Source organism: Oryzias latipes, chromosome 1, assembly GCF_002234675.1.
Source record: "Oryzias latipes chromosome 1, ASM223467v1".
Taxonomy (NCBI): domain Eukaryota; kingdom Metazoa; phylum Chordata; class Actinopteri; order Beloniformes; family Adrianichthyidae; genus Oryzias; species Oryzias latipes.
The window spans coordinates 18,101,943-18,115,833 of NC_019859.2; the positions used below are offsets into that span (position 1 = coordinate 18,101,943).

At 38.0% G+C, this 13,891-nt stretch overlaps 1 protein-coding gene across 16 annotated transcripts in view; it reads right to left on the reverse strand.

Annotated features, from left to right (window-relative positions):
• Nucleotides 1–2,042: 2,042 nt before the first annotated feature.
• Nucleotides 2,043–13,891, reverse strand: part of gab1 (GRB2 associated binding protein 1) — a 52,056-nt gene continuing 40,207 nt past the window's right edge. For 4 of the 16 annotated variants that reach the window (XM_023957565.1, XM_023957564.1, XM_023957582.1 and 1 more), the window contains 9 exons: nt 13,189–13,868; nt 12,229–12,323; nt 10,886–11,186; nt 7,784–7,870; nt 6,228–6,321; nt 5,996–6,031; nt 5,621–5,741; nt 3,860–3,988; nt 2,043–3,764 (listed from right to left, as the gene is read on the reverse strand). In XM_023957565.1, coding sequence (XP_023813333.1) covers nt 3,606–3,764; nt 3,860–3,988; nt 5,621–5,741; nt 5,996–6,031; nt 6,228–6,321; nt 7,784–7,870; nt 10,886–11,186; nt 12,229–12,323; nt 13,189–13,868 — 1,702 coding nt within the window. In that variant the 3' untranslated portion in view covers nt 2,043–3,605. The other 12 variants (XM_023957566.1, XM_023957585.1, XM_023957583.1 and 9 more) reach the window with 10 other exon arrangements.

Sequence of the window (13,891 nt, forward strand, 5' to 3'; positions counted from 1 at the left end):
GGAAGAGATTTGGGGCCATGGAGAAAGAAAAGAAACCATGAATCGATCCAACTATTGCCAAATGAAATATCGTATAATATCGGCGAATCCATTTTTTTCCAACACTCCTAGCTCACAGGCCTCCGTAGTTCATATTTCTGTGATTAAAGTCAGAATTTTCAATGTTCATTTTTCTTTCTCCATGGCCATAATCTTCTTCATTCAGAGTTGATTCACTTAAGTGTTTTATATTCTTTTAAACTGAAAGCAACAACCCTGAAGATAATTTTTGATTTTGCTTTATTGATAACAGCTTTAAACACCTTGTATCATTAATATCTGTTCTATTAAAATGACCTACTCTTTATTTTTATTACAAATTTTTTAATCAATGGTCAAGCTGCTTTTAAAAATATGTATAAAAAGATGGGATTTTTATATGGCTTTTTTTGATCACTGTCATCTTTTTTCTTTTCTGTATTAGTTTTAGTATTTTATCAATCATGTCTGTTTTTGTGCATATATTTGTTAAAAACAACAGGAAACAGCAGAACAATTGAAATAACGTTCGAGCTTTTGTTTCAAGTGCATTCTTTCTGGTTGAGTGGGAAAACTTCAATATTTCCACAAGTTAATGAAAGATATGACAGCATTTTTTTTCCTCATGTCAAAAAAAAAGGGAAGTTGATCGGCTGAAAGGAATTCTATACCTGTTTCCAGAAATGGATAGCCTGTATGGCCGTTTAAAAATCCTTTTTTCATAATTTTCAGTTGTTTTAATCGTTCACTGCTTGGTGACAATAATATGACTCCTTTTATTGAGTAACCAGAGCCATCTGTTCCTTGAAGGAAGCAAATATCTGCAGATCCTCTGACATAAGAATGTTACTTCATGATGTGGAGCAACTATATGTCGTCATTATTATTCACGAGAAATGTTTCTGCTTGATTTTGATCAGAAATCATCTCATGTTTTGTGGGATATAATCAAATAAAATGACAGGTGGAACACTGAATAATGGCAAAAGGTGCTGGAAAAAAATATATAATAAGCTTTATTAAAAAATGAACACCGGTGGAAAAAAAGGTTTTGCCATTACTGAAACCCTCACAGTCCTCTGGAACAAAGTCAACAAGAATCGTTTATAGAAGACTAGAACTTCTCCTTACCGCTGGAACTTAACAAAAGTCTCCCTTCAGCTATGTTTCAGCTACAAAGACAACCTGCCCATTCAGTTAAGGAAGAATCCTGATGAAGAAAAGCAGCCAAAAGTGGCTTCTTTACAGCAATGGTTGTTGATTTTAAAAAGGAGATTTGTTCTTAAAATGCTCATACCAAATAGTGTTTCTACCATGCAAGTGTTGTAAACATTTAGACTTGTTTTTGTTTCCTTGTGTTCTTTGATTCCGCACTATTTTATGCAGATTGAACCAGGACAAACACAGAGACAGAGGCATAGGTTATTTATGAGCGTTAGGACTTGGAGTTTGGTCAAAGCGTATTATGACGATAATTATTTTGAAAAAATATGAACAATTATCTAAAGCGACGGATGACGAGAACTTTTTTCCCATAAAACTAGCACACACTGTGCTGTACTGTATATATGTTTTGCTAAACCTTTATTTGCCAGTAGGGGACTTTCAGAATGCCAGTAAAATATATGTTGTACATCTCTTTGGCTACTCTAAAGTTTATGTAATGCACAAATCTTGGCTTTTACGAGTGTCTTTTGTTCTTGGTTCAAATAAAATAGGATCAAGGTAGTGGCACAACGAAAAATGTGCGTAGTTGCAGATTTTCCTTTTAACATGCAGGAACTTTAAATTTTCTAAAGTTTGGCTAGGTTTCTCTTATTTCCTCAGCAGATCATCCTCATATTCTCATATTATGAAGACAATCAAGTTTCTTTTTAAGTTTTTTATGTCTAAAACCAAGATGTTTATTCCCAGCTTTAAAAGTTCTCTTCATTTTCTTACCAACAATAAAAATACCAAATCAACCCGATTGTAATATTCTAAAACCAGAATGAAAATGGTCTCCTACAATGTTCAGACAAAAATGCTGTTATGCTGGATTGTTTATTCTTTAACCCACTCAATGAACAGATAAATCAAGGTGTTCACTTTGGTTTAAAGCATTTTTTTCACATCTTTTTCCAGTCATAATACAAAATAAACTAAAATGGTCATAAGTAGCTGGATTTTATTTAGTCTACCAATTTACACTTTTGTTGAGATTCATAAAAAAAAAAAAAAGTAAAAGCATGATCAGCTTTCCAGTCTGTTCAGGAAACTCCAAAAAGCTGACTTGACAGGCACATCTGTTTCATTAATGTTGATGCAATAGATAAACTATGTACAGCGATGATTTCTTCTTGCGATAGCACACGCTTGGGATGAAGGGATGACAGGTTAGCAAAGCACAGGATGATGGATGGAGACAGACTGTTAAAATGGTCTAAGTGATCTTATAAGCTGACCAGACATTTAACCATCACTGTAAACCAATTTGGTTTCAACTAAACTTAATAGGAGTACAGACAAAGTAAGGACAAATTACCTAAAGATAAAGGTTAATTTATCATTTCTCTTAATGAGTTTAAAATCTTTTTATCATTTGAATTTAAAAGAGTGAGCTAAAACTCAGTCCACGTGAAATTACTTCAATGAAATAAATTAGAAAGTGAACATTATTGTTATTATTATAAGCGTTTCTGTAGAGTACCAGATTTCCCCTTTGTAACCTCCGTTTAATGTCTTTGCTTAACTTATAGAAAACCTGTCATGCTCTTTAAACTCACAGTAATTCATTCATTAAGTCAAAAGTCCTGACACCCTTTCGACACGGCTCCTGGATTCTACCCTGCAGAATCCGGACGCCTCCAATCAAAAAAGGATGGCTGTCATACAAATAAAGGACACTTTTCTGTTTATATACATAACACTTTTGTACAGTCGTTGCACTTCCATGAAGACAGGCCGAAGCATTTCCACTCACAAAATAAATGGAAAAAAATAATAAATTCAGTGGAATAATCCTCCAGGTTTTCTAATGCTTAAGTTTTCGCAGTAGGTCATGTTTCAACTGAACATGAACTACACTGTACTGAAGGAGAAAAAAAAAAAAGAAAAAAAAAGAGTAAAGCCTCTGAAATTATGTCATACATGACAGAGTGAGTCAGTTAAAGTCAAGCTCCATAAGTGACCTTTGAACTGTTCCTCATTCATTTAAAAGAGCAGAAACCGTTAACCTGCATGTCTGCTAGATCTATATCTGCCCGCCAACAACACAGAAGCCCCCCATTTCATATAGGAGGCAGTGAATGATCAAAGTTAAGAGCGACAGCCCCCTCCCTCCCAGATAATTCCGCCTTCTTTCACACTGCATAAAGCTTATTTCTGGCCCACACCCTTTCTATAAAAATACACAAAGTGCCGTCTAGGACATGACAGCGGTGTAAACTGAAGTCAGATATGTGGCTATAGTGATCCACTGGCTCTCATTCACTAACAGTCTTGCGTAGGTGGACCGTGACCACTCAGAAGAACTAACAGAGTCAAAGGCCTATCGTTTTATCAAAAGGCAAGGCTTGATCAAAGGCAACTCTGTCGTCGGGACGTGTTCATTTGGCCGCTTTGGAGAGGGTGTCCGTCTCTGAGCACTGGCGGTCTTCGCTCCATGCCTCTCTGGTGCTTTTCAGGGCCTGCGTGCGCTGCTGGTCAACAACCACATAATCCACACGCTCGTCCGACGCGGTGATGCCAGTTCCCATGGATTTCATCTAAAGAGGCAAAATAAAAAAACAACAACAAAAAAAGTAAAATCTTTGAAACTCTTTTTACTTGAGAACGTGCGATTCAGAAGGTTGAGACTGACCTTTCTAGGTGGGGTAGACAAGCTAGACTCTAGATCCAGATCCAAGTACTCCACCTGTTTATCTCCCTTTGTCTTTAACATAGGGCTACTCCCACCATCCGTAGGCATGGGCGTGGAAAGCTTCATGATCTGCGTGAACCATGAGAAAATACTTTTACTAGCAGTCACAGTAAAACTCAATAAAACAATAACATGCTGTCAAAATAAAAAAAATGGTATTAGATGTCAAGAAAAAGTAGATTGACTAGAAAGACTGGGTTGTAAGAGAAATTTAATTTAATATCTGTTCTTATCTGTTCATTAAAATTGTATTAAAAAATAGAATTGGGACATTTAAGACTTGCACATTATGCTAACATGTTTTTTAAAAGTCTGAATTGCTGTTGTTTTGATAATTATTGCACAGTTTGATTATATTTTATTGATGTTTAACCGCTAAAACATAAGCAATTTATTAACTCAGCATTGTTGCTAGGTTACAACTGTCCAGAGTGGTCAATGTAGACTTTAAGCCAGAAAGAAATGGAATGACCTTGAACTACTCATTAAATCCTTTTTGATGCCCATATCCTGGAGCAAATTCCAGGATATGGACTAGAAGAACCAAACCTCTACTTCAACTGTTTTTGCTGCACATTTTTATCACCACATTCCCAAAATGGAACAATAAGGAGTATAGGGGGAAAAATAAGTTCAATTTTGGTATTGTGGCATCACTAGCACAAATTATTTCTACAGTTGTGTTAATTGTGAACTATATGTAGGGTGAAGGTATTAGATCTAGGATGTGACTAGACACAAACTACATCTAGAACTCATTTGTATCCAAACCACACCTTTTAAGCAGAGCGGATGATAATGGCACAGCAGAGACTGCAAACACTCTCTTCATGATCTAAAAATACAACCCACAAACTGCAACCTATGAATTTCTGACAGGCCTCACCATGCATGTCTAACCTGTCTACCTTGCTCACCTCTTCTATGGTGTCAACTTCCTCCACCTCCCTCTTTACAGGGGTGATGGGGACTGTGCAGTAGAAGGACTCCTCTCTACAGAATAAGAGGGGTTTTTGGCAAAGAAAACAAGAGACAAGCAGATGGTTAAGACCAAAAGAGCAAGATAAAGAAAACTGATGAAGGAGGCCAGAGAGATGGGAAACTGGAGGAAAAGAAATTGGCATCAGCGATAAAAATCAGAGGGAGGTGGAATACTGTCTTAAAGCAAGTGGAAAGAGAATTGAGGGAAATTAGTAGAATAGAAAATGAAAAATACAACAAAAGTCACAGCTTGAAGGCATTCATCAGTATTTTGCTGGTTCATAACTGAAATTATTACTCTACTGCCAATCCCACCACTTATTTGATATTCTTGTTTTTCCAAAATATATGCAAACAGAAAGAAAGAAAAAAAAGCAATTACCGGCAAAGAATTGAAAATACAAACAAACAGGAAGACAAAGGTTAAAAGAGCAGCAACATGACAGAAATGACAAGAAACCGCAAAGAAAAGCTGGAATGATGAGGAGTCCATCTGCAGCCTCTGGTACTATGTTCCCACTACAGTCTGGCTATTTAGGAGGAAAACAACTGGGTTTTTGAATTTCCTTTTCTTTCCCTGTATTATGTATTTTCCCCTTTACTTGTATTTTCTTAACTAAATCTTCATATGAGTTTTGTTTTGTTTGGTTTGTTTTCACTTCAAATGAAATTGTAATCGCTGATTTGTTTCTAGATAGACAGTACTTGTGTGTTACATACTGGTTCGTCTGTTGGTATATTAGAGTCCATGCCTATAATTAGCTCCGCATTTTCCTCGGAGTCAGTGCTGGAGGCCGTACTCTGCACTGACACGGGTCTCGGCACCGGAAACCTAGAGAAACTGAGCAGCATTCACAAGGTTTACACACCGACTTACAAGCAGACTCTGATGAGAACAAACACATAATGCAGACATAACAGCCACAACTGTCAACACCCCTGAAACCGTCAGAAATCCCTTCAAATAAGACAACAACCCCCTTTTAGTACCAAGGAACACTGAGGCAGATCCCACACTGTGACCTCTGTATTAAATGAAGTGTTAGTAACTACCATCTGTTAACCGTATTACACTACAAAAGGGCAGCGCCTCACCTGTTCACTTGCTGTAAAGTCTCACCTGCATTTTGGCTACAAAGAACAAGTGGCAACAGGGTGTATTATTATTCCTCGCCAAGAATAGCAGTTGCTGCACAAAGATCTACTTTTGCAGTTTTTTTGCACAGAGAACAAAAGCTGAACAGTGAGAACATGCCCTTAGTCTTCTGCAAACTGTAGAACTACGTAAAGTAGAAAAAAGCAAAAGCAAAGCCGCGTGGATACGTACTCTCGAGTGAATGACCGTGTGACGGGTGAGCGGACAGGTGTGCAGGACTCCTCCCAATCGGACGATGGTTTGATCTCCAGTGGAGCAGGTCTCACTGAACACAAAAAAAGACAACTAGTTGCAGAGACTACCAAAGGTTAAAACAAAACGGGGAAAGGGGACCAAGTATTTCATTTGCTAAAAATGACCTGTTTGTGTTTAGAATGGTTTCCTTTCAGAAAAGCTTTGTTTAAATGAAACCGTTCTCTGGAAATGTGCATATCATGACGTGTTGGGTTTTGGAAGCAAATGGAGAGGCAACTTTATGACACAGATGTCAATTTAAATGACCAAGACTCAACAAAAAATAAAAACTTATAACATACAACCAAATTAATGGCCCTGCCAGTTACGCACTCCCAAAAAGCTTTTTGAAGCAAGTGTTTGTTTTTTGGTAACTTATTGAAATCAACCGATGTTAAAACTGCATCAAGTTTATGCAGTCAACTATACAATCGGCTCCATTACTCACTGTTTTTAAGAAACTGCTTCATCCTTAAAAAGGTGTAACTGGTATAAGGTAAATCATGAAACTAGAGGTTACATTGCCAACATTTTCACAACAAACACAATCAGTTGATAAAAAACAACCAGGATCCTTTAAAAAAATGGGGTTTTGCAAAATAAATGTATAAAACTTTCACATGGTTTAATGAGACTAAAATCTCTGGGTTTATTGGGATCTAAACATTTACTAATCAAGTTTTTCTTTTCTTTTTTACAATACATTCAAGATGTTTTTCATGCAATTGAAATATTTTGTACTTTGTAAAACCAGAAAACAAGTCATCAATTTACTTAAATGGTTGATAATTTTCAGCTTTTTGTGAAGAAACCCATGCCCTGTTTATGGTACTCTGTAGTTTTCCTTTTCAAACTGCACTCTTTTGTCTGCTTCTGATTCATCACAATTTAAACAAAGAAATACACAGAAATGCAGTTTTAATCTTGTTTTTTTTATATATGTCCAGAGAAAAATGCTTTAAGAGCATATTAAAAACACCAAGACCGCAATTTTCATTGGAGTGGTTCTTTAGGTTCAAAGTGCAGTTGTACAATAAGTCGTTGATGCAGAATTTTTCTGGATTACAAGCTATATTTTTGTTTCCACGTGAAGAACAAACAACTGCCTTACAAAATCATGTAAGAAAAATAAAGAAATGTTAGTGTTTGGTGACAAAAACCAAATTGTGCATGTTTAGAACCGAAGTGCAATGTTTTAAACTCGTGGAAAGAGAAAGGTTAGGACCTTTTTGATTGACATCAGAATAATCATGACAGAGAATATTTCCAGGGCTTCTTCACAAGTGTTACTAAATCAATGAAGAATAAAAGCACACTCGTGCATCTCCTGTAGATATTTCAAATCAAAATCTTTAACTCATAGCCCTGAAGACTTGGCGGGATCCCAGGAGACTAGAAACAGCATGCAAAGAATCAGACGAAGAAGTGTGTGGAAAGGTCAGACACTGGAGAGTATTCAGATTCACAACAGCGGTTGGGTGTGGGGTACCTACCCTTGCGTCGTCCCCCTGGGAATTCACCTATGGTCTGAGAGTCGGTTCGCTCTAAACAGACACCTTTTGCTTTTATTTTAGGACTTCCTGATTGATGAAAGAAGACTTTGCTTATTACAGAACTTTGGGTGATTGAGACCTACAGCAGGAAGGGCTCTGCCATGCAAAGCAAAAGACAAGACGTATGGAAAGAACTACCTCCTCACATGCACCCGCTCACCTTTTAAAAAAAAAAAAGAACACTTCAAGACGATTATTGTCATGACAACCGCAGACCCATAATGTCCAACATGCACTACACTTCATGCATCCACAGCTTCCCACACAAGGACTGACATCACAGCTGTGCATGCAGGATGAGCTGTGTATAAGCACTGGGAGTACAGTGAGAAATCAGGTCATGTTGAGAGGAGTAAACCTCAATCTGGAGCAGAACACTGAGACTTGTTGATAAGGCATCAACATGCTAATCATAACATTTGCTTGCAGGGTTGTTTATTAGGAAAATCTCAGTTGTGCCATAATTTTAAATATGATATTTAGTTTGGGGAAGTTTTCCTGGAAATGAGCCGCAAGTCTTCAGATTTATAGTTTGGGCAAATAAGGCAGAAAAAGCTGTCTCACAGTCTTACTGCTGTGGCCGTATTTGGGTTTGTTCTTTCGTTTTGTTTTATGTAATTTTTTTCTGTATCAGAGTGGAAACGTGAAACAGTGTTTTTGCGGATCTTTGTGTGCGTATGTGTGTCTGTCTCTGATTACTTTCAGGTGTGGTGCTGAGTAGGTGTGGCTCTCATTGGACCCAAGCGGATGGAGGCAGCCTTTAAGAGCACCATGTGGACCCTCCAGCCAGCGAGAAGGGAGCTTTGCTGCAACCTGTCTCCACTGCAGCTTGGCGCCCTTCTCCACCTGTTGAGTTGGTGTTGCACTTTGTCATTTTTGTGGTTTTGTGTTCAGGCCCACTCTGTGTAGTCTTTTGTTTAGTTTAGTGTAGCTGTAGGGGTGAACTGACATTTTCTTGCACATGTTTTCTCCTGTTTCTGTTAGTCTAGGGAGGTTAGTGTTTTGTCGTTGATTTTTCTTATCTTTCATTCACAGGTAAGATTTCAGACTTCAGTTTGGTGGGGTTCTGTTTGTTGTTTTGGCCTTTGTTCAACTTGAAGCCTTTCTGCTTTACCTGTTAAGTTATTGTTGGTTTGGTATTTATTAATTGTAAATAAGTTTGTTATTTTGTATGGAGACAATCTTTTGGTGTTTTTTTCATTAAATTAAAGTGTGTGTGTGTTTTTGGGGGGGGGGGGGGGGGGGGGGGTATGTGAAGCTCCTATAGGTCCCCCCCAGACATAAAAACTTCACAAATAATAGATAATGGCTATTATCCCAAGCGATTTTTTGTATATCTCTAGAGTGCACACCAATTTAAAATCAAAAGTGTACCATTTTCAGTTCCAAAACTTTGTAACTGTTCATAATGGAAAGTTTTTTTAACTATATATAATGTTTTTATTTATTTTATATGATAATTCTAATTTTAAAAAAATAAAATATTCTGATAAATTTTTATTTGCAACATGCAATTCCAAAATACAAGTCTTCTCCCATGTTCCAAGTTTATTTTAAATTAGTACTTAGGTGGAATTGGCTTTGCAATAAAAAAAAAAAAAAAAAGTATCGAATGAAATAAATCTTATTAAACGGTCAATCAATCAGGGAACATGTTGATGACACTTTCACAGTGATAAACGGCTTGAAAAATAATTCTGAGCTGAATGAAAGTACTAACATATTTCAGGACCAATCATCTTTTGAATGTCATTAATGCAATATATAAAAATGACATTTTTGAGACTTGGTACCTAAGTTCTGAACCTGAACAGTGATCACAGACTCTGCTTTGCACCAATGAAGCAGCATGTAGTCCAGATATGAGCTATGTCCAGCTTAATTCATGTGTGAATTCCATATCCCTATAGGCGGTGTTCATTCTGAAGTTACAAGACACGGTTTATGCCGTGCAGAATTTCGTTGCACACTTAAATTAACCAGAAAATCCTAGTATAAACCACTACTCTGATCTCTTTTGGTAAAACAATCTCTTATTTTCCTTGAAAACGTACAGAACGCAGGGCAGGATGTGCTGCTCTCGGAGCGCTTTGCACACAGATGAGAGTTAGGGTGTAAGATGACACAGCTTTTCATTCACCTTATCGTGAGTGTGTCGTCTGAGCACACAATACATCTAATTTGTCCCCAAATGGGGTAGGGTTCCTAGTGTGTGTCGTGTAGTGCAGCCAGGCTTTTGCCTTAAACTTCTGCGATGAGCCACTAAACCAACGCTGCAGAATGAAGGTCTATAAGCATGAGAAGACAGTTTATAAACTGTCCCATTTTGCATGGAAAATACACTATGATCAAAAGTGCTTCGGTATAGGATCTTTCTACAGTTTAAGATTATTGAAACAAGGATATCAGAACTGTGGTCAGGTAAAGGTCTAGCAGAATAAATCTCAAAATAAATATTTACGAACACTATAATGATGTATCATCAGTGTCAGGAGCTTTACAGAATGCTATAGGAGGGTAAAAAGACCAAAAATGTGTGTTTATGTAACAACGACTCGATTATTCAAGGCCTGTCCTATGTGTACGGGTGAGAAGTTATGGAGTTTTAGGAGCAAAACGGGGTTTCTAGGCATCTTCATCTGCCAAACACACTGACAAGACATTGAAGCAGATTTGAGACTAATGGGTAAACTTTGTCAGCCTAAGAGCCTAACAAACCGTAAACTAATTTACCAGTTTGCTTTAGGAAATGAACACATAATTAGTGGTTTTTCCAACACTCCCAAACCAAGGACAGACCCATTAGTACACAATAATACAACAAGAGCAGAAATTAATGGCTTAAAAAAGCTCTGTAAAGATAGTTTTTTAGTTCTGATCTTGCACAGGAGGATGGTGGGTGAGTATGAGATGAAAGCATAGTTAGCCATAGCATTAGTCAACACTTAGTAGAGGTTTTATAGCACACACATCAATCACGAAGCAAGAAGACTAAGAACATGTGTTAAGGAGTCACCATCACACCTCCATGCAAGCACTCACCTTTACGGTCTGGCTTTAGATTACGGTCTACGGGCGGTGGCTGGCACTCACTGAGCACTGGCCTGCGAGGGGGGGTCTTTGGACTTAAGCGGAAACCCATGTGAGCGGGTGGGGGAACCTGTTTACCCAGGGAAGGGAACTCCACAGTGCTTGGGGTCATTGGTACATAGTTCGTTTCATTCGCTGTCTCTAGCAAACTGCCAGAGTGATGGTGCGATGGGGAATTGGCACTCATCGGGACATAGTTCTGGTCAACTTCTTCTGTAGAATGGCTCCCTAATGGCATCATTCCTTTGTTTTTCTGTTGATTGCATAATTAAAAAAACACTCTTAGTTCAAAAAGAACAAACCAAGCAAAGGATCGAAGTACAACAGTCACTTTTTAACACATATTCTGCTCTTTATATTGGTTGAATATTGATGTAAACATAGAATTTGAGAAAAAGGATTTTGGTAACAACTTCAAACATCAATAATTTACAAAGCTGTAGTCACTGCATTCTATCGTATAATGAGTATGGGTGCATGATGCTTTCCTAAGAGACAGAACGGGACTCATCCTTAGTGTAACTTGATACTACTTAAAAAGCTTTCAAAAGCCTGACAGCAGTACGGAGTGGAATAGTGTTTATGAGAAGTTTAATATTTCTGCAGTCTCTGCTGTTGCTTCACATCATTATTTGGTGAAGATAGTACAGACTATCCTCTCAATGCTCTTTGTGTTGCTTGAAGTGAGAAGTCCTGGACTCTGCTGTTTTTTGTTTGCTTTTTTGAAAAAACAGGCAGTTTGTTTTCTTCTTAGTAGAAAACCTGAACATGCTGGAGACTGCATTTCTACAAAGCAGCTACTGATACACACTTTTGTATTTTGCCAACAAAAGCCATTTGTGATTTTGATAAATCCCAAATGAGTCTTGTATGTGTATTTTACTTCCAAATTACACGGCTATGAATCATAAAATAACGACACAATGTGGTGACCCCTAAAGGGCAAAGCCCAAAAGCAAAGATACTTCGCTGGATCAACTTTGTTTACTTTGGTTAATTGAATTACGTCGTTATTTTGGCATATTTCAATTTGCAATTGATATGCTGCTATAATCTGTAGTCTTGTTTTCTTCAGCTCAAATACTTATTTAACTGTCAATAGTTACAAAACAGGAGTAGTAAGAAAATGTTACCAATTTAATATTATAAAATCTGGCAACCTTTTTAATAAATGAATTATTTTTAAAACATTCCGTTTCTAGAAATGTTCAGTCATCAACACAGGCTTACTAGCAGCCATTATTATAAGGTTAAAAAAAAAAACATCCACCTGTAACTTTGGTTGCAACACTTACAAAATAGCATTTGAGGTTTTCGTTGAAGTCAAATGAATAGCTTTTATCTGTGGGGAATGGTCTAGGAATGTCATAGAAGTCCTGGGATCCAAAATCTGCAGAAACAAAACCAAACAAAGTATTAAATATTTGCAGCAAATGTCTTACTGGAACAGCACAGTGCTCAGTCAAAATGTGATTTGATGGGAAAAATACGAAATTTTCAAAAAATATTGCTGTTGTGCCTCACCGCCATGTTTTCATTTTTAGGTGTTGATCTGAATGTAAACTAAAACATTAAGAGAAACCATGTCCAAAGGACATAAAGTACTGTGCAAGTGCACACGGTTTATCAAGCATAAATTGTAAATTATTGGAAAGAAGAAAAACAAACAAGTCTCAAATGTAAATCAATCAAAAAGCCACATTACAGTATATTTATTCAGGTTAGTGATAGTTCAGCATGAATCTGTAAAGTATGACTCACTGGCGTAGTTAAAATCTCATGAAAATGGATGAACAAATGACTTTATATTAATAAAAGCAGACTTAAAGATTCAAGTCCATTTAAAGACAGAAAAAAAGACCACCCTGAAGAAAAAAAAAATCTATAAATGTTTAATATTTTTTCAAAAAACTGCTCATTTTATGGCTTTCACAAAATGAATGCAGAAGCAACAATGGTATTTCACCTCAAGCTTAGCTAAAATAATTTTATTCATTGGGGATTTCTGCAGAAACATTTATTACCACAAGGGGGTGGACTATGTGGAGGAATCAATTTTTAGCCTCAACATTTCACCACCACCAATCCCCTTTAGAGCTCTAGTTGATCCTACAAAGATTGTTAGGTATCAATCTTTGCTCAAAGAATTTACTGCAAAATCAGACTTAAAAAAAAAGGTTTATGTGGGAATAAAAGCTTTTTTAGCTTAAAGGCAACACCTAAAACTGTGCTGAAGACGGGAGAAAAATAGAAACCTTTGCGAAGACGTGAACAGTCCTCCGCTCCAATAGTGTGGCTTCGTAAAGCTTTACTCCCGGCACTAGGTGGCACACTGTAGTTTCCATCCGTCTCCGAGGCTGGACGAGGCATACAAAAGGTGTCCGTAGGTGAGCGCTCAGCAGGCGGTTGTGGAAGCCCTGATGAGGAGCTGAGCGAAGGCTTGGGTGGTCTAGGGGGAGGCACTACATCACCCTCCGAACCTCCAGCTCCGGTTGACAGTGACATTGTGCGAGGGGCCTGGTAGGGACAGTTTGCACCAGGTGTGGGTGGGACGTCATAACTGATGGAAATATTGCGCATGTGTGTCTCTATTGAGGGTTTTCTCGAAGGTGTGTTGAAGACATAAAGCTCAGAGGCGTCCCCGCTGTCTGTATGAGCGGGAGGAGAGGAGGCAGATATGGGGAGAAGAACAGTGTCCTGGGAGTAACTGCGTGGGAGGCTGTAGAGACCGGCGTCAGCTGAGAAAGAGGCACCGCGGGACGGCGGCGAGTCGTAGAAGGAAGGGGCGGACGCTGGAGCTGGGTGTTGTGGGAAGAAGCCGTTGTGTGAAATGTGCTTGGCTGAGAAAGTGGCAGAAGTAGGAGTGCGATGAGAGGGAAGGTTGTCATTCAGGTCCGTCTCTGAAGAGGTAGACTTGGAGCACTCGGCATGGGCTCTGGGAACATAAATCGGATGCAC